This window comes from Erithacus rubecula, assembly GCF_903797595.1.
Source record: "Erithacus rubecula genome assembly, chromosome: 22".
NCBI lineage: Eukaryota > Metazoa > Chordata > Aves > Passeriformes > Muscicapidae > Erithacus > Erithacus rubecula.
The window spans coordinates 5,792,771-5,815,242 of record NC_136674.1 but is presented as its reverse complement, the minus strand read 5'-3'; the positions used below and the strand labels follow the sequence as shown (position 1 = coordinate 5,815,242).

At 40.8% G+C, this 22,472-nt stretch overlaps 1 protein-coding gene across 1 annotated transcript; it reads left to right on the top strand.

Annotated features, from left to right (window-relative positions):
- The first annotated feature begins 1,267 nt into the window (after positions 1-1,267).
- Positions 1,268-21,601, top strand: TAF15 (TATA-box binding protein associated factor 15). The gene is made up of 16 exons (XM_079325114.1): positions 1,268-1,404; positions 4,827-4,863; positions 5,698-5,746; positions 5,934-6,024; positions 6,103-6,220; positions 8,744-9,027; positions 9,836-9,950; positions 16,135-16,169; positions 16,794-16,826; positions 17,352-17,461; positions 17,992-18,121; positions 19,387-19,476; positions 20,490-20,574; positions 20,659-20,744; positions 20,860-20,959; positions 21,236-21,601. Exons 1-16 carry the CDS (start codon positions 1,395-1,397, stop codon positions 21,273-21,275), a joined length of 1,413 nt encoding a protein of 470 aa, XP_079181240.1. The 5' UTR covers positions 1,268-1,394; the 3' UTR covers positions 21,276-21,601.
- The last annotated feature ends 871 nt before the right edge of the window (positions 21,602-22,472 follow it).

Here is a 22,472-nt window from a genome sequence, read left to right as displayed (position 1 = left end):
GGAGAAGGATTTGAAGCAGCTGGGATCATTTCCAGCCAAGAGGAAAGAGCAGAGGGTCGAAGGGCTGATGTTTTTTCCACATCTCAGCTTCAAAGTTTTTGGCTGGGACCATAGCACAGATCTATCAGCAGGCAGACACACATAAGCCTGAAACTCTCTCTGAATTAATTCAATTTTCTGTGTACAAGAAGCCTTCATTCCCCAAGGAATGCACAAATATTGAGAGGCTCTAGTCAGAGCAAAAGACTCCCCACATCCCCTGGCATTGTCGGGATCTGCCCTAATCCCAACAGGGCATGGGCAGCCTTTTGAGGTCCCTGGTTGTCACAGAAAGGCTCGTGGAGAAGTAGAAGATATTGTGGCTGAAGGAGATGCAGTTTCTCAAGGAGAAACCAAAACACAGCCAGGGAGTTCAACCCCCTTTTTCTTTTTTTCTACTTTAATTAATCATTCCAGTCACTATTTGTTTTGCAGAAACTTATTTTCGGCTGTGGCAGTGGGATTTGCCTCCCGCTGCTACACCCAGGGGGGAAAGAAACAGCCCAACTTCTCTGCAAATCTGCTGAAACCATTCAGATAAAATCAAAGAAAGTTTCTCACTGCCTTTAAAATTTGAAAAACAGGGTAAACCTCACTGTTCTCTGGGTGCATGTGCAGACTGTCCCTAGACAGAAAGGTGCAACTGTTAACTTCCCAACTCTCACAAAAAGGTAGCTTGATGCAAAACAAGAAATACAACTTCTAAAAATAATGAGATTAAATAATCAACGTTGCTGTTGCTGTCTTCTCAGTTCATCACTTTTCCACTCTGAAGCAAACGCTCACGTTTCACAGAAGTGGCTCCCAAGATGATGACCCCTCCCTTCCTTTGGAAAACCATTCTCCCAAGTTGATATTTGGCTTTTTAGGATACTCAGAAACGCTGGCAAACCTTTCTTACTTTTTCTTTAGGACCCAGATTTTGGATGTTTTCTCTAACTCCATTTAGCATCTCTTACAAATGGTGATGCACAAGTGGGGTACTGAGGGAAATAGGGGGGCTGCTGGTACGAAAAGCCGGGTGTGCAATCCCGCATTTCCCTCTGTGTATCTTGACCATGCCCTGCGCGTTGATTAATTTAATTAATTTAATCCTTTGACGCGATCCCCGTTGCGCCCCCACCCCCTCTCCTTGGTACAACCCCCCCCCCCGCCCGCCGTACCTTGGCACGGCCCTGTTCACCTCCCGTCCCCCCCCGCCTCCCCAGCGAGTGGTAGGCGCCGCTGGCGCTGATTGGCCGCCCGGCCCCGCAGTCCGCGCGAGCTGCGGGTGCCTCAGTGTGCGCGCGGCCGGCGCGGCGGGCGGGTCGGTCTCTGCGCTTCTTCCGCTCCCTCCGCCCCTCAGCGCCGCCGCCATGGCTTCGGGTAGGTGCCGCCAGCCCCGCCGGGCTCAGCGGGCAGCGGCGGCTCCGCTTCCCGCTGCCGAGCGCGGGCGCGGTGGGGCGCGGGAGGGCGGGCGGAGCGAGCGCCATGTGGCGCATGTGGGAAAGGCCGCGGCCATGTTGCGGGGGACGCGCCCGCTTTTTCCCTCACGCCCCCCCCCCCCTGCGCTCGGTGAGGGGGAGGGGAGCCACGCCCCCGCCGGTGGCCCCCCTGGACACGCCCCCGCCGGCTGAGGCCACGCCCCCTCCCCGGGGAGCCCCCTGCGCGAGCCGCTCGGGTCACGCCCCCTTAGGCGCGGGGGCGTGGCCTGGCGGGCGCGCCCCCCGCCCGTGTCGCAGTGGGGGGGCCGTGGGGACAGGGTCCCTTTGGGCTCTTGTGCTCGGATGATACGTGGGACGCACCCCCCTCCCCTTTTGGGGCCTAAGCCCCTCCTTTGGCCTGTGCCACGGCCCCCCCAGTGTGGCATGTGGGCCCTATTTTGGTTCATGCCCTCCCCCACTTTTGGGTTGTGTGCCCTCCCCCGAGGTGTGAGATGGAAGCTCTCTCCTTTTGGGTCACAGCCCTTCTCCTGTGTGCACCCCGACTTCGGGTTGTCTCGGCCCGGTGTGAGATGTGGGTCACCCTTGGGGTCGTTCCCCTCTCCATAACATGGTTTGTGTGCTCCCCGTTTGGATCAGCACCCCCCATGGAATGCAGGCACCCCCTCCCTCGGGCCTTGCCCCTCTTTAGTATGGGAAATGCCTTCCCCACTGCACATCGAGGAGCCACCTTTGTGTCCCAGTGTGTGCTGCTCTGCACCCTTCACACAGGGTGAAATCGGGGGCTTCACACCCCCTGCTGTGGCCCTAAAAATTCCCTGGCTGCAATTGTTTTCCAGCGGGGCTTTAGCTGAGCACAGAAGCAAGATCTGCTCTCCCAGCTGACCTGACACAGCCCAGCTCCTCCTGGGGCCTCTCGAGCACAATGTGCCATTTCTTCATCCCCTTTGAGGTGTGGATGGCTGTGTCCCCCGGCAGTGCTGCCCTGGGAAGCCTTGGATAGGTGTGGATTTTGTGGGAGGAGGAATTCCAAGGCTGGCCGTGCTTTGTGGAGCGAGCCATGTTTTGCTGTGGTCGAGCCATTTTGGCGTTGTCTAGTGCTGCCTGTGTGTGATAGACAATACAAACAAAGCAAGGGGTGTTAAAGGAATCCTTCCATTCAAGGAGCAGTTATCAACCAGGAAAAGCAGATGTGACTAAAATGAGTCCAAATCACAAATTTTTCTACTAAATGAGTAAAGCTTGGCAGTGAACTGCATCCACATTCCCCCCATCTGTCAGCTGCTGACCAGTCAAGCATCTGAATGTCTCCTCTGTTTTTAGTGATGTTCAAACATGAAGTTCTTTTTCTTTGGAGGATTCTGAGAGGCAATGCTGCTTCTTTACTTCAGAAGAGAACCTCAGTTTTCAAATGTAAACAGCAGGCTGTTCTATCTTGAGAGGAGTAAACCCCCTGAGTAGTGCAAGGTGATTAAGCTGCTATATCCCACTTCATCAACAGGAAATCTTTCCACTAACTTTTTAAACATTCAGAAAAAATAAAAAAAAGCATAGGAATTTTCAGAATAAACTGTTATTTCCAAAAATCCTTACAGACTCTTATCCCCATTAAGCCCACGAAAATAAATCGATCAGAAGTCCCTAAGAGGTCCAGCAGAGGATGTAGAAAAATTTATAAATAAAGGAAATTCCTCTGATTTTGTGTTTTCATATTTTACAGCTCTTATCTGGTTGCTTTCATTTTTTTTTTCCAAAATGTTGTGGTTTGGTGGAAGTTTGTTGAGGAGAAGCTAAGGAGATGAAATGCAGTTCTTAAATTTATAGCCAGTTACATCCTTACTCAAGAATTTTCTGATACTGCCATTAATAATCTTAAATAAGCAGCATTAATGGCATATAAATGTTAAACCACAACCATGTTTCACAATGTTTCACCTACTTAATAGTAACCTTTGTAATAATTTATATGGAAACTGTAAAAATTTTACCTTACCCCTTAAAACAAACTTGAATTGCACTTCTACATTGGGATTTTAATTGCTTTCAATATGAAAAAGCAATGAAACATTTGTGTGGCAGTGCAAAAGGAGGGAAAATTCACATCTAAATGAAACTGCTTTGTGTAGGACATGTGAAATTTAACCTCCTTTCATCTCTTGTTAGGGTTTGGTACATGTTTCTGTTACAGAATATGAAATTTGATACTTTGTGTTGCTTTCAGGAGATACTTTATCATTAAAAATGCTGCTTTGTGTCTGAATATCTGAGGTGATACCCCACCCTCATCTGACATCCATCACCTCAGGTGATGCCCTCATCAAAGCTCTGCTTAAATGTCTGTGTAGCCACTGGTAGGATTGGATTTATAACCTGCTGAGGGAGCTATAATGAGCAGATTCAGCAATCTGATGAGTGTTGTGATTGGAAAATGGTTGCAGTCATTTATGGCGTTTACCCTGCCTTGAAATTAATTCTCAATGTCAGCGTTTTAGGCACTTCAGGGGATAGAGGCTGCAGAGACAATGTGGGGGAAAGGGCAAAACTGGGGATGAGAAGTTCCTGAGAGATTTTATTGCACCATGGCACAAGAGTATTTATACAAATTCTTGAAGTGATTGGATAAGAAAAATTACAGGTATTACCCAGATTGTTTGGGTTTTGACAAGAAGGTGGGAATTTCCAGCAGCTGGAGGCTCCTGCCTAGGAAGTGAGATGGATGGAACTGGGCAGTGCAGGGGCTGGAAGGGCAGAGTGGGGTGTGAGGAGCCTCTGCAGAGCTGGGTTGGGATGGGTGTGAGGCTGATGGAGCAGTTCTGTGTGTTCTGTGTGCTGTGTCTGTCACGTGCTGCTGAGCTGGGTGTTTCCTCTTGCACTATGAGCAAAGGGAAGTGTTGTGGCTCCTCCATCCCTGATTTTTCATCTCCCATTCTGCCTGTGTTTGTGTCCTTTAGCTCAGCAGAGCTTTCTTAGAGCATCCCAAAAAGGGGTTCAGCTGCACTGACCTACTTAGCTGTGCTTGATTAATTAAGCTGCTGCATTCTGCTCATTGATGATGGCACTGTACTTGATAGCTATTAGAGGGGCTGTACAGTTCCAGGTGTTTGAAAAGACTCCTTGAAAACAGAATTCAGATCCTTCAAAAGGGACATTTCCAAATCTGTTGTGTTCCCCACACCCTGTGCTGCTGTCATTCCAGTCTTAATATTTTCTCTTTTGTTAATAAAGAGGAGGCTTCATTCTGCAGGGGTAGTAGTTGTAATATCCAGTGTACTTGAACCTTTCTCCCTCTCCCCAGATTTTCTCCTCTAGTAAGTAGAGACTAAAATGTTCATTGGAAATTCTCAATATGGCTTATTTCTTTTTTAGATTCTGGAAGTTACAGTCAGTCTGGGGGCCAGCAGAGGTATGTGAGGATTTTTTTTTGTTTTGCTGTTAGCAATTACATCTGCACACTAAAAGACCGTTTAGTATTCTCAGCATGATGACTGATTGTTCAGGATAGAGTATTGATAGGTTTTTGGAATTAAGAATGCAGAAAGTTTGCACCTGGGCCTTTCTCAAGATGCCTCATAAAACAAGAGAAATCAGTCTGTATTCCTGAGAAGACAATAATCATGTAATGTAAATGGATGTAAATTGGAATGACATCCTATAACAGTAAAAACTTCTGAAATGACATGAATATAGATAAATATTTTCATGTTACTGCCTTAAGCTGTTCACTGAGATTTTAGCCAAAGGTTATGATATTTGTTATATGGCCCAAGGCTGCAGGGCATGTTTTAATCAGTGAGACAAGAGTTTTTATGGAAGTATAAAAATTACAGCTAATGCTGCCTGTGCCAATGAGGGCCATGAGGTTTTGTGCATGTAGCACTGCCTGAGTTTGGGTTTGTGTCTGAGTATGATGAGTTTCAGCACGTGCTTCTTCTGTCAGTTTGTCAGTTCATGAGGGCTTAAAGTGGCAGAATAATGAGTAAGTATAATACAAAATTGCAGCAAACCCAGGTTTCATGTACTTAAAATTTATATTTGAAACACAGCAGAAATTAAAATAAGCTCTTCTGGCTTCTGATAGTCAACCATTGATGAAGTTTTAATGTGCCTGGAACTGCAGTACTTGGATTAAACACCTATTTTGGAATGAAGAGAAACTTAGAGACACCAAAAATACCTTTACTTCCAACCTGTGTGGAGGACACTCTAAACATTTCTTAAATGCATTTTTCTCTTCCAGCTACTCGTCCTATGGCAACCAGAGCAGTCAGAATTATGGACAAGGACAGGTATGTTGAAAAAAACCATTGTAGCTTTCAAAGCAGATGTTCCTTGAGTGAAAATAATTGTTCCTGGGCCAGGAAGAATTCCAGTCTCAACTGTGCTTGATGTTTGCAGTTGTGTCTAGCCAAGGAAAACTGTAATTTACTGCTGTGGAAGTTACACTTTTATTTGAATACATTCTTGAAATTACAGGGATATTCTGGTTATGGGCAGAGTGGAGACAATTCCTCCTATGGACAGAACTATGGAAGCTATCATGGGAACTATGGACAAAATCAATCAGGTTTGGCTAGCTTGTTACATTTATTGGCAGGATTTAAAAGGTGAATATTGACTAAAAATTTTCTTCCTCGATTTCCAGGTTATGGACAAGATTCCCAGGGATATGATGATGAATCCAATTATGAAAATCAGAATCAGAGCTCATACAACCAGCAGTCCTATGGCAGCCAGGGGCAGCAGAAAGGGTCATCCAGAGGGTAAGGAAGCCGAGTTTACCAGTGTCTATTTCAAGTATTGTCTAGTAGTTGTACATTCTTAACTAGACCTATAACATACTTCTTGCTAAAATTGCTGAGAAAAAGGCAAATACCTGAAGATCCACATCCTTGAAACATTTTTAATGTCTGAAAGGATAGGAGCTACAGGAAGAATATTCCTTTATGTGAGAAAGATGGGTGTAGTTGTTTTGAAGTCAAGCTGTATGGGGACATACACTTTAGAAAGTCTTTGGGCTGTGGCTACAATGAAGAATGGGCTTGGCAGAGCTGCTTGATTAGGAGAAAGACCTATCAAATCCCTCTTCAATCACATTCTTTTGTATAAACTTACTGTGCTCTTTTATTAACTTCAAATAAGCTCTTAGCAAGGGAACTCTTAGCTGCTCTCAGATTGCAGGCTGCTTAACTGGCTCAGAATGCCTTTTCTTGAAAGGGAAAGGATTCAGAAATGTAATTTAAGAAATATATTTTGGTTTTCCATGTAAATAGAGTTCTCAGAACATTGTGGGTTTATATTCTCATCAGGAAATTAAGTGTGCACATGCATGCTGCACTCTGTGCTATTGCAAATGTAATTTACTTGTGATGTTGTATTGGGTTCAATTTCAGGAGGATTAATGATACAACTTTGCAAGAATGTTTGAAAATACAACCTAACTTTCCAGAATGACTTAAGATGCCACTTAATGCTAGAATATCTTCACTTTACAGGCTTTGTGCCTCCACCCCAAGGTTACTGCTTGTGTTAGAGCTTTACTGAGGATCATGTGACCTCTTTTAAATACTCCCATTAACTTCATTCTTGTGTCCAAGGTCCACATGGTTTTGTATTTTTTTCAAGGTGATAAAACAATCTGGACTTCAGCAAACCTCTGCTTGGTTTCTGGTTTTGTAGTTTTTATTATAAAACATTATAATGTTGAAAAAATACCTTAATCTGCCAGCAGTAGGTGCTTTCACTCAGATGCCATTTCTGCTTCCACAACAAAGGCAGTTAAGTTTTGTTTTGCTTTGTTTTCTGAGTATTTATTATAGCTGTGCAGAGGTAATAATGTAGTTTTTAATTCTGTAAATGTCCAGTAGAAAAAAAAATTCAGCACATAGGTTCTCCAACAAGTTGTTTGTGATCTAGAAAATTAAGAAAAGACCTTGGAAGGAAAGTTTCTCAATGTAGAGTTGTAACAAATAAGGAGAAACTCAGAAATTAAATGGTAGCAGCTTTGAGGAGGGTGGACACAAAACTGTAGCTGTCACATCCTAGGGGAGGGAAGACAGCAAACAGTGAATGCTTTCAGCAATGTTTCCCTTTGTTAGTAAAGGTGCAAAGGGTAAAGCAGAGCTGACTTTTTTGAAGTGAAGATAATAACAAAAATCTTGACAAGCTGTTTACCACTGGGATTAGCAAGGTTAAAGCTGAGATCTAGGCTAGAAGTGGGAGAGAGCAGATTAAATGGTATTTACACAGATGAGATATTTTGGGATTGGTTAGACCCAATGCACTGGATCTGAAAGTAATTTAAAAAGCTGGTGGAAACTTTCTGGAGGCTCTTGTATTTTTTTCCTTTTTCTGAGCTACTTTCACTAGCAAGTAAGATTGCCAAAGACTGGAGAGTGGCAGATCTAGTGCCTCATCTTTTGAAAAAGGTGGAAGTAGGGAGGGGGAAGAGAAGAAAGGGTGGCAGAGGTCAGAGATTCTTTTCAGTTAGTGAAAAAATTAGACAGCTAAGGCACAACTAAGTACCTGGGGGCAAACAAAGGAATGAGTAACAGCCAGTGTTCCCTGGATGCAATTTATTTCTCATAAATCTATATTATGCCTTGCCATGAAAGGCTAAGAGAACTATTCTCTCATATATCTAGATTTTCAAAAGACTTTAGTTTCTACTTCAGATACTGAAGTAGCTTAGGCAAGTGTGGTGTAGGTGAGATTCCCTTGTGGTTGCTCTGTAGTTATTAATCTTAATCTTGGAGAAGATTTGTGACTCCTTCTTGGAATGTAGAGCTGCATTGTGTTGGAGTATCCTGGATGTGATACTGTCATTGTTTCTGATGGGGGTTGCTGGGACAGTATAGATGAAGTGAGAAGAACCACAGGTGTGTTACAGGCCACCAGAGCAGTTAGAAAAATTCTTGATAAATTGTAGAATGCCCAGAAGAGGGGAGATTGCAATTCAGTGAAAGCAAAATTTTGGGAATTTTTTAGGCAGCAAGTCTCAGCTGCACTGTACAATAGGAGCACTGAGGCTCTGCCCTGCAGGTGCAGAGGGAAGGATTTGGTTTTTAGCAGGTCACAGGCTCTGTCTCCATCAGCCACTGATGGTACTGGGGAGAGGAGGAAAAACAAGTGTTGGAGTGGGACCCATGAGAGGAGTTATGTTCCTAAGTTCTGTAATGAGGTAACTGCAATTAGGAAATTTTAGCAGTATCATGAATTCTCAACCGTTATTTTGCTCTCTGTTCTGTGAACATTTAGCTATTAATTCAAATTCTGTTTGTTTTAAGTGGAAGAGGCTCTTATGAACAAAAGTCAAACTATGGTCAGCACCAAAGCTCTTATGACCAGCAGTCAAGCTATGGACAAAACCAAGACTCTTATGACCAGCAGTCCAGCTCCTATGACCAGCAGTCGGGCTATGGCCACCAGGGCTCCTATGACCAGCAGTCGGGCTATGGCCACCAGAGCTCTTATGACCAAAAGTCAGGCTATAACCAGCACCAAAGCTCATATGGCCACTCCCAGCAATCCTACCAGTCTCAGAAGGGAAGTTATAGCCACAACAGCCAAGGTAAAATTCACTTGAATTCAGTTTTGGCTAATAAAATTGAGCAGGAGTTCTGTGAAATGGTTGGATTTCCTCCTGCAAGCAATTGATTTGATGAAAAAATTAAATTCTTTTCCATGTTGATGATATTGGGGAGTGTTTTATTTGTTAAGACTTTCAAAACTTTATAGAGAAATTAAAATCTCTTAAGGCCTCCAAATGGTTGCATTTAGATATGTTAGAACAGCCTTGCAGAGTCTCTGGCCCTGAGTTCTGCAAATTCTAGATGGAATTTTTTCCCAAGCTATTTTGAACCCTCTCCCTGCACGAGGGTGACATGTCTTGATCAGTCATGAAGAGCTTTTGCACTTCACATTCCAGCTTTATGCTGTGTAGGTGAATTGTGAGATAGAAGATGTTTAAAATGAAGCCTTTTTCTTGCATTAACTTCACACCAGCAGCACAACCCACTCTATTTATCCTTGTTCTGTCTTCAGTGATGTCTTTTGCAAACTGGGAGGGCTGTATGGAAGTCAAGTGGAAAATATATTTTAGACAATATGTGTTTAATGTTTGGAAAATGGAGTGTAATTACAGAGTGTTTTTTACATTCTGATATACTCAGTGACCCTGGAAGCCAAGGGAGATAATGGAGCAAAATTTGGGGTTTTTTTATTTTTGACACAGAGAATGTCAGAGAGATTTAAGAGTGGATACATCTCAGTATAACTGGCAGAGTTAATGAAGAGGAGGTGGGAATTCCAGGGTGTGAATTGTCACTGTTTGCACTACAATTGACTGGTGTTGTGTTTGGTTTGACTCATTCTCCCAGATGATCGCCGTGAAAAGAGCAGGTATGGAGAAGATAATAGAGGATATGGCGGGTCACAGGGAGGAGGTAGAGGGGGATATGACATGGATGGAAGAGGTCATATGTCTGGATATAGGTAAGTGATCTCATTCCACTGCCTGCAACTCCTTACCCTTGTCTCCTATTATTTAGTTGGTTTTCATTTTTTTTTTTAAATTATATGTCTGTTCCTAAGGTGGTTCAGGTATAGATTTCCAAAACTGGGATGTTTCTAAAATTAAACCTTTCTGCACTGCACAGAAATGGATTTTGCTTAGGGGAACAGCTTTGAGATTCATAGGTTGAGACCAAGCATTTGATTGTTTTGACACATTTTATTTGCATGAGTTGCACTATAAAAACTGCCCCAGCCCATTGCTTGTTTTTAGTGATGAGTAAACCAGCAGCCATTGATTGAGAAAAATTTATAAAATTCATACCTAATGTAGCTCACATTTTAGCAGGGAAGTATTTTTGCCTTGAATAATTTAGTAGTAACATTACTTTGTTCTGTATTGCTTTTTTTTCAGTTTTAAACTTTATTAAAATACACATCTTTTTTTATTGATTTATTTGTCAGTCTAAACACGTTTATTTTGGGTAAATCTGAAATACTAACAATGCTGTCACCCCTTTCCTCATTGCCTTAGGCTCTGCACTGTCGAGAAAATTTATGCACATTTTTAATTCTGTGCTTGCAGCTGATTTCATGCAGAGGTCTGTGATTAGGACCTTGGCTTTAAAGCCTGCTGAATTAAACATATGAGATATTATTTATTAATAACTCTCACAACTGGTTCCCCTTTGTGTCCCTGTGAGTGGCTGGAGGTGCAGAGGGCTCATTGATGCAGGCCAAGAATGTTGCAGCTTCCAGAGAGCTTTGGGATGTTGCTTGTCAGCACCACTTACCTTTCAAAAGGCTGCACAGCTCTGGGTTCCTAAGCTCAGATGAAAAAATTACATAATTATACAGTGTTTTCAGTCATCTGATTTAAATAAAATAATCCACTGCTTGGTTACTTTTCAAGGTATTTATTTTTAAATACTATTTAAAATCTGTCTGCTTCTGAGATGCTCCTAAATTTTATTTAATGGGTTGTTTGTAATGATGTAGGAGGATCTTACCTCTTCTAATTAGGTATGGTAGCACAATTAGAAAAATCATATTAGTGTTATTTTATATTTGCTGGGGTTTTATGTAATATAAAATTAATGCATATTTTTCTATAATATTTGTTATAATAAAAACAAATGTATATACTATAAATAAACATAAATATGTATTAAAAGAATTCTGTAATATTTAGTACCTCACATAAAACAAAAATAACAAGTAAAATAATTTCTAAGTTAATTTTAATTTTCATTTAAAACTGAACATTTAAAAAAAAACCCATTCCTTTGTGGAAGGATATTCTATATTCCTGTGATAAAAACTCTTTTTTAAAAAAACTTTATAGCTGAGCCCTTTCCAATAATAGCAATGAATGTGAGCTTCAAAAAAACACACTGCTGATAGATTTTGTCACTTTGAAACAAACTTGGGTCTCTGTAAGATAAAATCAAATATATTAGTGTCTGTGAAAGTAAAGCCTCTTGCCATATTTTTCCAAAATATAAGGAGACTTTTGCTCACACACTCATGTAGGTCATGGAGCTTCACTGAACTGGGAAGCCAGATGAAGGGAAAGAGAATAAAAAATTGGAGGAAAATTCAGGGAAGTGGGGAGGCATTTATTAGGAATTCTGTCTGCTTCTGTTAAGTGAAATTGGCTTTAATGGTATTTTTGTGGAGATTTTCTAGAGCTACAGTGTCTTATATCTTCATTCAGTCATTTTGCATAATTATGATAGAGGATTCTCCTCCTGACATATATATTTTACCAGACATGCTTATTAGAAATGTCTAAAAGGTTAAATGAAATAACAAACTCTATAATGAAGGGGAAAATGACTTGTAATAAGGTAAGAAATCATGTTTAGTCCTGTGAAAATCTGGGATTTAAGGGTAGGGGTTCTTTGGGGGCGTTTAAATTCTTAGGTTTCTCTTATTTGTTCATCTATTTATTTGGGGAAAATACATGTAGGAATATCATGTTGATCTTCAGTAGCCACCATTTTAATTTGTTCTGGTCCCCTTTTAATGCTAAACCATGAAAATTCCATAGCCATCAGGAGATAATCTAAAAATCTTTAATGATGGTGTAATCACAGAATTCCAGAATGGTTTTGGGTTGGAAGGGACCTCAAAAATCATCTTGTTCCACTCTCTGCCATGGGCAGGGACACTTCCATTATCCCAGGGTGCTCAGAGCTCCATCCAACCTGGTCTTGAACACTTTTGGGGATGGAATAATAATGTAAGCTTTGAATTTTATAGTGCTTAAAAAATAACATGTAAAAATTGCTCCTTGACTTTACAAACAAATTAACATCAAATGTGAGACCACAATGAATGAATCTCTTTTTTCTTAGCTTATAACAATTCTTTTTGACTGATATTTAGTCACAGGGAGAACTTGATGCAGCTTTAGAGGTGTAGTTTTATTCTGACAAGCAGAAGGACTTGGACATGTCCTGTGCTGAATGCTTTCAGCACTCATTTTTCCTTTGTGCCTTTGCAAAATCACCCAGCACTGAGAAGAAAATATCTTTTGAGAAATTCCTATTCAGATTTCTTAGCTGATATTAGTCCAGTAGAAAACACTCATTTTATCATGTGTCAGAAGTTCAAATTTTAGTTTTAATAACATATGGTTTCATAATTATCCTTGAGATATTTTTTTAATGGCCTTGAATTGCATCTTTTGGGATTTTAGTAGAATTTCCCCACCCTATTGTTTTGAAACTTGAAAAATTGATGATCTCACTAATTTTTATTCTGGCTAAGAAGTAAAATATTTCTCTTTTTTTTCATAGTAGAAGAGTGTCACTTTTTGCTTAGAAAGCAGGAAGTGCAGGTCTTGAGAATGCAGAATTTTAGTTTAAGATATTTGTGTGAGGATTTGTCATAGAAATCCTCATTTTGCTCAGCATTGATTATTTTTTTCTCTCTTGTGCAGATTTATGGTGATCTACTATAAACAAAAAGAACTTATGCAAACTTAATTGCTGAATCAGCTATTAGGAGTGAGAATTAGAATATATATTAGAATATATATTAGAATATAAATATATTAGAATATAAAGAAACTACAGCAGGTGTGTTTTACAAGTGTAGTTTGTGTTCAGAATTAATATTTTGACTTGTAACAGTTATGCTAGAGCTTAGTCTTATGGGGACTTTGGAAAAATGTGAACAGAGGCAATAAATATAAGTAAGAGAAAAAACCCATCTGCCTGTAACTGTTGGTGCACTAAATATTCCTTTCTTGTTTTTAAAATACACTCTTAGGTGTTAGGGACACATTTGGTGAGACAAATACATGTTGGAGGCTGAAATTTGGTCCCTGAACTCTTAGTGCTGCTTCTGCCACTATCTGATATTTATAAATCTGCATTTCTTGTATGCTGAGCTCCCCATATTACCTGTACTTTAATTTAAAAAGCTGTTCCCAGCTGGATTAAGCAATATCCAGATGAAGCCCAGTTACAGTCTAGTAGGGGATGATAAATCTATGATGGAATATTGAAGAACAACTGAGGATTTCTCTTATAGCAGCAAGTTCACACACTGAGTGCCTTGTCATGTTCTGACTGCCTGCAGTTCAGCCTCTTATTTATTATTTTAGCTGGTGGCACTGCTGAATTTTAACTGTTCATGTTTCTAACATAGCATATTAAGACTCCAAAATCCATCTGGTCACACATCTCTGAGGTCTGTGTGCAGGCCTGGTAAAGCAATGGGCTGTGAAATGCTGCAGTTGTATTTTCCACATGTTTTACAACAATAATGTAGGAACTAATTCAGTTGCTGAGGTTGAATTTTGGGTCTCAGTGAGGGGTAAATCTGAGACTGTGGCATCAGCTGCTTGCAGTTTCTGTGTTTGACTTGCTGCAGGGTCCCAGGGAATCTTGGCTGGCTTTGCCCAGCAATTGCAGGAAGGTAACAAGCTGCAGCTTCATAAATCACATATCAAATGTAGGAAAGCATTAGTCCATCATCAAAGGTATCTATCAGTAGATAGTAGATATTCCAGATTTTTGTTGGGTTGGTCATGTGAGACTAAGCAGAAGGTAACATGCTGAGGCATACTTAGGCAAAACCATATTTCTGTAGACATTAATTAAAAAGCTAATTAAAATTATTGATTGCACTCGTTAGTACAGGCTGCAGAACTGCTGTATCACAGAATTAAGGCATTGCACTGTGACTTCCTTTACATTTTATATATTCAACTCCTGCTTCTCAGGATTGTGGTGCACACACATTTTCACCCCAGCATCCTACAAAACCCTCACTTCCAGCAAAATCTATCATGTGTTGACACAAACTTATTTTGTGTGAGTTTTTAGATTGTTGGGGTTTTTTAACTGCCATACACTTCCACATCAGAAAATGTATTTGTTTTGGATATTGCTGTTCTCATGAGCTGGGACCATAATTTGGGGTTGGAAAATTTTCATAACATTTAGGTGGTTGATATTATTCACTGTTGTTGTTTCTGAGTTAAAATCCCAGAAAAACAGACATTCTACTAAAAATTGTTGTGTCATAATGAAGTTTTTTTTTTTAGCTGAAGTGAATTGGAGGTGGCAAAAAGGTATTTACAGTAAATTTTATCATCACCATTGTGTTTTTCATCATCAGTCCTTAAAAACAAACAGCCTAAAGACCAGCACTGATGCTGCATGTAAAATCTTTAATGAGCAGAGTGAATTAATGAATAAATGACTCTGCAATTTAGCTTTCAGATTTCTTCTGTAGAACAGCAATAAAATCTGCAGCAAAAATTTATTTTAAGAAAAGCCCCAGTAAAAGGGATGTTATCTGTTGTGCCAAACTGTTCCAGAATGTCAGTAACCCTCCAAAGAGTTTCTGTTAAACCAGGTTTGATAATAACCTGTTGAAACCTTATTTTCTCTCATAAATGTGAAGTATCAGCAGTTCCATTCATGACTTTCCATTTGCTGGAACAGATGGACAGAGTGCCAAAGAAATTACTCCCTAATTTTATTTCATTGCCTTTTGGTGGGTGCTTGTGTGCCCTGTTTGGACTCTGTGAGCAGACAGGTGGAATTAACACCTGCAGTGATTCTAGTCACAAATGCTTTGCTGAAGAGACACAATAACTCCAGAGACTGGAGATATTTCTCTGTTTGAGCTCACACTGCCTTTATCATGGTGAGGAAGCTCTTGGGATTAGGTGATCCTGCCTGATTTTAAGGTGCCAGCTGTGTCCCTCAGGACCAGGAGGACAAGCAGGCAGTTGTACATGAAAGTATGAGTTAGTCCTTTTGACATTTGGTTATTGACTTTCTAAAAAAAATCCAGTGGTTGTATTTTTCCTGAAGGCTCTGAGTATTGATTATCTTGTGTTCATTATATGGATGCAATTAAAAATGCTGTTGTGAAAAATCCTTCCAGTACAAACCTTTCCAGTGGAAAAAAAACAAAAAAAAAAAGAGTGAGGATTTATTTTCATGCACATAATTGGAGGCATAACAACCTGTTTTAAATCCCCTTCTAACCTTTGAAAATTGATGTGTGTATTCTCTTAACTTGGTCTACATTTTGTGCCACAGGTTTCAGAATGAATGAAATAAAACTTCACGGCCTCTGCTTTTGAAGCTCACATACACACACACCTTCTCTGTAATGCCAAGCACAGTAGGTCCCCACAGACCCTTGCTCAGAGAATGGCTCATTCTGCTAATTTATCCCCTCTATTATGAATGCATAACAATAGAGATTAATTTTAGCTCTTTTGACTTCTAGGAATATACTAAAGTAGTAATTATTCCAAAGTAGCAATTACATCTACAATTAAAGCCCACATTAATCTTCATGAAAATAACATTTTTGTTTTAAACCCCAGTTTTGAATAGCTGTTATTTTGGCTGATGGGATGGGAGAAAGTATTGAACCAACCATATGTGTATGGGTTAGTTTAAAATTCTCCTTAGGGCTTCTCTTCTCCAGTGCAGCACCCTGAGCGATATTTTTTTTTTCTTTGTAATTTAATCTTTGAACATGAATGGGTAGTGAGGAGAACATAGACATGGTGCTTTAGCTCCAGACAGTAATTCTCAACTTGTCATCAGTTAACTGTAGATTGAGCCTTGGGCTCAGCACGTAGAGACTTAAGGAAGAAATCATTTCTTCAATTTTTCCTCTGCAGTGGTGGTGACCGTGGTGGCTTCAAAAATTACGGTGGTAAGTGCCGAGTATCCAAAAATGTTTCAGTGGAAATTCTTTATAAATCTAAAAGCCACCAATATCTTGTTACTATCTAGTAGAAGCATTATAGAGTTTTGGTGAGGCTGGTGTGTTCATGAGTTTTAATAGCCAAACTTGTAGCAATAAACTGGATTTCTACTTTGTCAAATTGCATGAAAGAATTTGTGGAGACAGTGACGTTCACCGGATTTTTTTTTCTTTTCTTTTTAAAATTTTTTGTTACAAATGCTTCTTAGAAAGGTACTAGAGGTAGAAAAAAAAAAAAAAAGTGGGGAATTGCTTGGTGATGTGACAACCAGCATTTGCAAGCAAACACCAGCACAGCATCAGTGTGGCAACTGCCACATGCTGCAAGTTAAAGAACACGTTAACGTCCTACAGACGCCTTCTGTTGAACGTTTAAATCTAAATATTCTCTAAATCTCTGGTGAATGTCTTAGATCTTAGATGCATTGCATACATTCTTTGTATATTTTCTTGTTGCTAAAAAAGTCACTTGAATGTGTTGTTCTAAAAATAGTCTTTTTTTTTTTTTTTTTTTTTTTTTTTTTTTTTTTTTTTTTTTTTTTTTTCTTTTGGGTCAAACCCGTATCATCATAGGTCAAAGGGATTATGGACCAAGATCAGATGCTGGTAAGGAAACAAGCAGTGAGTGGGAGTGGATTGTAGCTCTTAGGTCACTGCTTTTAAGATGTTTGTGTAGAAGGATGGATGTGGCTGCAGTTCCCATGGCTTAAAAGAAACATAGCTAAAGCATTCCTTCCTTGAAAATAATTTATTTAACTAAAATGCATGTGAATTTTTGAATGTTAATGCAACAAGTGAGAATTTCCTGTAGAATTCTGAATGTGCTTGAGCCAAGCAGCTGCTTTCACTGCCATCACACTTCTGCTAGGCTTGTGTTATTTAAAACACACACTGCTCTGGTGGGTTGGGTTGCCCAGCTGCATGAATATTGGGTGTGAGGCAGGTCAGCTGTCCAGTGTACTCAGCTGATGGTGTTAACCTCAAAATTAAACTCCCTGCTCCTCTTTTATTTCACACAAAATGTCTCTGGGATTTAAGGGTTTGCTACTGGGCAGCACAGAGCAGAGCTCAAAATATTGCTGCAGTTTCTCCCACAAAAGCACATGGTAAATGTAGCTTAATTTTCCACAGATTCAGAGTCTGACAACTCTGATAACAACACCATCTTCGTGCAAGGACTCGGAGAGGATGTTTCAACAGATCAAGTGGCAGACTATTTCAAACAGATTGGTATCATAAAGGTATGTGAAATGAGAAATCCTGGGTCAGAAGGAAAGGAACTGGTGGAGCTGCTGTACTGGAAATGTGCTGGTATCATTCAAGGCAGAGTTCTCTCTGTCTCCCAAGCAGTTGTAGATAATATTTTATCTGGGCTCCCAGCTGACAGCTCGTTTTTAATCTGGCAGCACTAGCACCTTTCTCCTAGTGACATTTAGATTGCTTTGTGTTTCTTCTTTAGTCTTTATGGCCCTGACACTATCCATTGTGCCACCCTCATACTGCAGCACGTGTGCCTCTGTTCTGTGGCTGCTGCTTCTGCTTCTGCAGTTCTAAATTAGGATTTTGTGCATTTGACCCCATTTTTTGTTAGAACTGGGCCCATCATTACTTCATGAAGAGCAGCCAGTCAGTATCCTTCAGTCAAATCCCTGTTTCTGCAGGCCAGCTCCAGGAGAATATTCTCATTAAAGACACTTAGTGTTACAGTCTATGCTCTGAACTGATTTCACCAGTGTTTCTGCTATGCCAAGTGTACAACCTTTCTTTTCAGACCAACAAAAAGACTGGCAAACCCATGATAAATCTGTACACAGACAAGGATACTGGCAAGCCAAAGGGAGAAGCCACAGTATCTTTTGATGACCCTCCTTCTGCTAAAGCAGCAATCGACTGGTTTGATGGTGGGTGAGAGTTACCTGTTCTTTGGCTATTTGTGAATCTAATAAGAAGTGGAAGAAGAAAATCAATTACCTTTTTGGAGACCCAGTGTTGCTATTTATGTAGCTTTTGGCATGGGTTGTTTGGTTTTGTTTTGGGAGTTCTTGCTTAGGGTCATTGCTGGTTTTTTTTCCTTAAACAAAGACCTGTATTTCATGGTTTCTGGTGTGGATTGGATTTCTCTAATTTCATTAAACAGCAGACAGTGATTTAGACCAAAAATGTACAGTGAAACTTAGAGTTTGCTGCTGTACCTCAGTCACCCATGCACAAGGTATGAGAGGTGGTGTTTGTGTCACTTCTTGTTTAGACCAGCAGAGCTGTAATCTGTGTTAGCAGCTGGAGGGATTCCCTACAGTCTTGCATTGATATTTTTAGTGCTGTGGGAGCATTTTTAGAGTTTGGGAGTGGTTATGACAGTCTTGTGCGGAATACTCTGTATATGCACAGTGATAAGGTTTTAAAATTACAGATTTATCCCAGAAATACATTGATGTAAAACTCCTCAGGCTGCAGGAAATGCAGTGATGTTCTTGTAGTAATAAACTCGAGGGGGTGAGGGAGAAGTGCCTTCTCCTGTCACCTTGTGTGCTCACAGAATTTTAGTGATACTGGGTAGAAACAAAAGCTGCTACTCTGCATCTGGTGGGTAATGATACTTCTTAAAAAAATTGGCATGGCATGTTTGTCTGATGTTTATATTTGCTAATAAAATGCAAATTGACTTTTGTCTAAGAGGGTAAGGCAAATATGACTATATTAGGCACTTGTGCAGTGCTGTTTGTCCATGATAAACATTGGATCTATGAAGAGCCCAGTCTCTGAAAACCATGAACTTCATTTAAATACACTTGGGAATTAAATTTTGGGCTGTCTATTGAGTGGTACAAAAGCCTTGTTGCCTTGGTGGAATTACAGACAGCTCCAACATCCAAACTATTTCCCTATGAGCATGGCCAATAATCTTTTAGACATTCTTATGTCTTTAAACTGCAACTTACAGATCTCATTTAAACTAAAATATCTGTGGGTTTCTGAAGAGTTTAGCAAGTATGTCAGTGTTTCCATCTCACCTTTGGACCAGTGGTTTCAAAACCAAGAATTTTACTGCAGCTTCCCTGTGTCTCAAGAGTTTTATGTTAAGTCTGGGTGTGTAAATCACTTCTGCTCTGCTGGGCTTGCTGCTGTGTTGTTGGGAATTTTATTGATCCCTTCTCTCCTCCCACAGGAAAAGAATTCAATGGCAATGTTATCAAAGTTTCTTTTGCAACCAGAAGACCTGAATTCATGAGAGGAGGTGGAGGTGGCGGGCGTCGAGGTGGGACTAAAGTCTGTAGAATCCTTGTTTTTGCACAGTTAAATGCTTTTTACTATGATTGATGTGTTCAAGAGAAGTTGACTTTGAAGCAGTGATTCATCAAATATATGAGCCTTTGGGATTCTGCCAGGAAAGGGAGTAATAAGGATTGAACTCAGTTAAGTAAACTGAAATCTGTAATCTCTTCTGCGCAGCACAGAATTTATGCTTTCCTTTAGAACTGGAAACTCTCCAGATCTTCTCTCAGTGTTGCTTTTAAAGAGAAAGTGTAACAGGGATGTTGAGCTGTACAGCCCCACCTCTGTAGGGAGGAATTCCCAGTGAGTATTTGCTTGTTACTGCAAAGCCTTGAGATACTCTGTTTCCAGCTGGGATTAAGCAGGGTGCATAATACAATTCAGCTACTTCTGATTTGGAGCAGCAGTTAGATTTCTGATTTCTTTCATCAAGGCCATATCAATCTCCCTGATTCTCTGCATACACAGTTTTGTCAGTAATCCATTGGGTATTCATTACCATTTCCAGGAATCATGCTTTGGGCAATGACTGTCAAAAAAAAAATTGTAGTTCTGAAATCAGGCAGTTTTGTAGGGTGATGGAAAAGGATTCTTCAGCGACTTCAATTGGTATAAAAGTTCTTAATTTTGTGATGCAGAAAACAAGAATATTGTCTCTGTGCCTATGTCAGAGGAATCCTGGGATTAATCCAGACTTCTTTATTGTTGAATTTTTGTTGTGTGGCTAAATCTGGCCATAAGTGCCTGATCTTATACCTTGTTAAATCTTTTCGAAATTTTATTAATGCATGTAGTGGGTTCATATTTACCCAGTGGCAATTCAAGCAGATCAGGTTTCCCTTTACTGCTGAAAAAGAATTTATAATAAATAGTGGGAATATATTTGCATTAAACCTGAAAAGTCTGTCAGACTTGGGGTCTGAAGTGACAATCTTTAATACCTGTTTGTCATGTGCAGTTCATAGAACTTGATTCTGATTATAATTTTGTCTGCAGGTTCACGAGGTGGCTATGGAAGAGGTGGGGGCTTCCAGGGTAGAAGTGGAGAACCCAAAAATGGTGATTGGGTTTGTCCTAACCCGTAAGTGTCATTTGAATCATGATGGGATGTTTCATGGGTGCTGCATCTTCACAGCTCAATCTGGGGAATCCTTGTCTGTTCCAGGTCCTGTGGCAACATGAACTTCGCTCGCAGGAATTCCTGCAACCAGTGTGGGGAGCCCAGACCAGAAGATTCACGTCCATCAGGAGGTGTGCAAAAACAGCTACACCCCTTAAATATTAAAAATGTTCATGCATCTGCATGAAAGTGTTGATGCATCTGCATCTTTGTGAGAAGGCTGATGTGTGTCTGATCTGTGGCCAGATTTCCGTGGGAGAGGCGGCTACGGAGGAGAGCGGGGCTACCGAGGGCGCGGCCGCGGCGGCGACCGGGGCGGCGGCTACGGGGGCAAAATGGGAGGAAGGTGAGAGCAGCCCAAGCCTCTGCTTGCCTCTGGGATTGGGGGGGACTGTGGGAAAGGAGTTGTTTATGTGTGCAAGTACAACTGCCATGAAAATATGAACTAACAGATAGGAGCTTCCAGAATCACTCAGCCTTGAGTCTTGTGAATGTTTCTGGATGAGGCTCTCTATAAACACGGAGCAGCACGCAGACGTCATTGTAGAAATGTTTGACTGAAGGGACAATTTGTTATTTCCTTCATTAGTTACTTGCTTAGAACCTTTTCTTTCCCTTCCAGAAATGATTTCAGAAATGATCAACGCAACAGACCATACTGAAGACCACTGTGAATGTTTTGTTTGTCTTCTTGATGCGTTTGATAGTGAACTTGCCTGCAGCTTCACCCATGGCCTCTTTCGATAGTGGAATTGAGTGAAACTAGATTTTTATTTTGGTGGGAGGGACTGGGGTGGTTTGGGAGGATTTTTTTTTAAGCAAGACATTGAAATTTAATCCTAATTCCCACATTCTCCTCTTTTCTTCCCCCCTGCCCCCGTACCTTTTCAACAGGCCCTAAGAAGGAAAAGGATAAACTGTAAAATATTGCCAAAATATGAAGTGTTTTGTAATACAACAATAAATGCTGATTGTTTTATTTGTGAAATCTTACTGTTTCACAATTACTTGAATTGAATGCATTTCCCTACATATTCCCAGTGTTCCTGTGGTTTGGCTAAAGCAGTAAATAGACACTTGTTTGTAATGGCACTGCAGCTCTGATCTGAGCTCTGTGTATTCACAGAATCTGCAGTCAGGTCAGTGATGAGCCTCCTTGTTATCCATATCCTCTCTCCTGGATTTGCAGACTTGTCCCCTGCTCCTTGTGTTTTTCCCTCCTGTGGGAAAAAGGAGCAGGCATGCAGCAGTGTGAGTGTGTTCTGCTGCTGCCAGGGGGCAGAACAGCTCAAAATCCAAGTTGGGATGGCTAAAAAATAGTGATTTGCTACATCTTGTTGTACTTGTTGCTTTTGGAATGTGGGTGATGGAAACAAGCTGCTTTGTCATGGAGGTCAGATACAGGTGAGGTTCAGTAGGTGCATTGAGAGTATTTGGGATTCAGCTCTGCAGCCAAGGGAGAGGGGAGAAGGGAGGTTAATTATCCCTCCTGCTCAGACAGCTCATTGCTGAGGTGAGCAGCCTGAGAAGGTGGCACTGTCCAGTCAGGTCATGGCAGTGCTGCCTCTGCATCCCAGGCCTTGGAGAGAGAACCTCTGGCTGCCCAATATTCCAGTGGGCAGCACTATAAATGCAAGTTCTTGGTGTTTGTGGTTACACCTGGGCATAGAGCTGGGGCATATCTCACTGAGAAATGAGCAGAAATTGTTGAGGTTTATGAGCCACCTTCCCAGCTTGGTGTGTATTGATGGTCATGGTAACAAAGTTCAAATCAGCATTACAGGTTTGTCCTGGAAAGATCTGCTTTTAGAAAAGACATTTGTCACAGATTATGGGCAGCTTGTTGCTCTTAAAACAGT

Coding starts and splice junctions, on each gene's coding strand:
- TAF15 (XM_079325114.1), top strand. Junction 9,028..9,835: donor TTATAGCCACAACAGCCAAG/GTAAAATTCACT, acceptor TCATTCTCCCAG/ATGATCGCCGTGAAAAGAGC. Junction 9,951..16,134: donor GGTCATATGTCTGGATATAG/GTAAGTGATCTC, acceptor TTTCCTCTGCAG/TGGTGGTGACCGTGGTGGCT.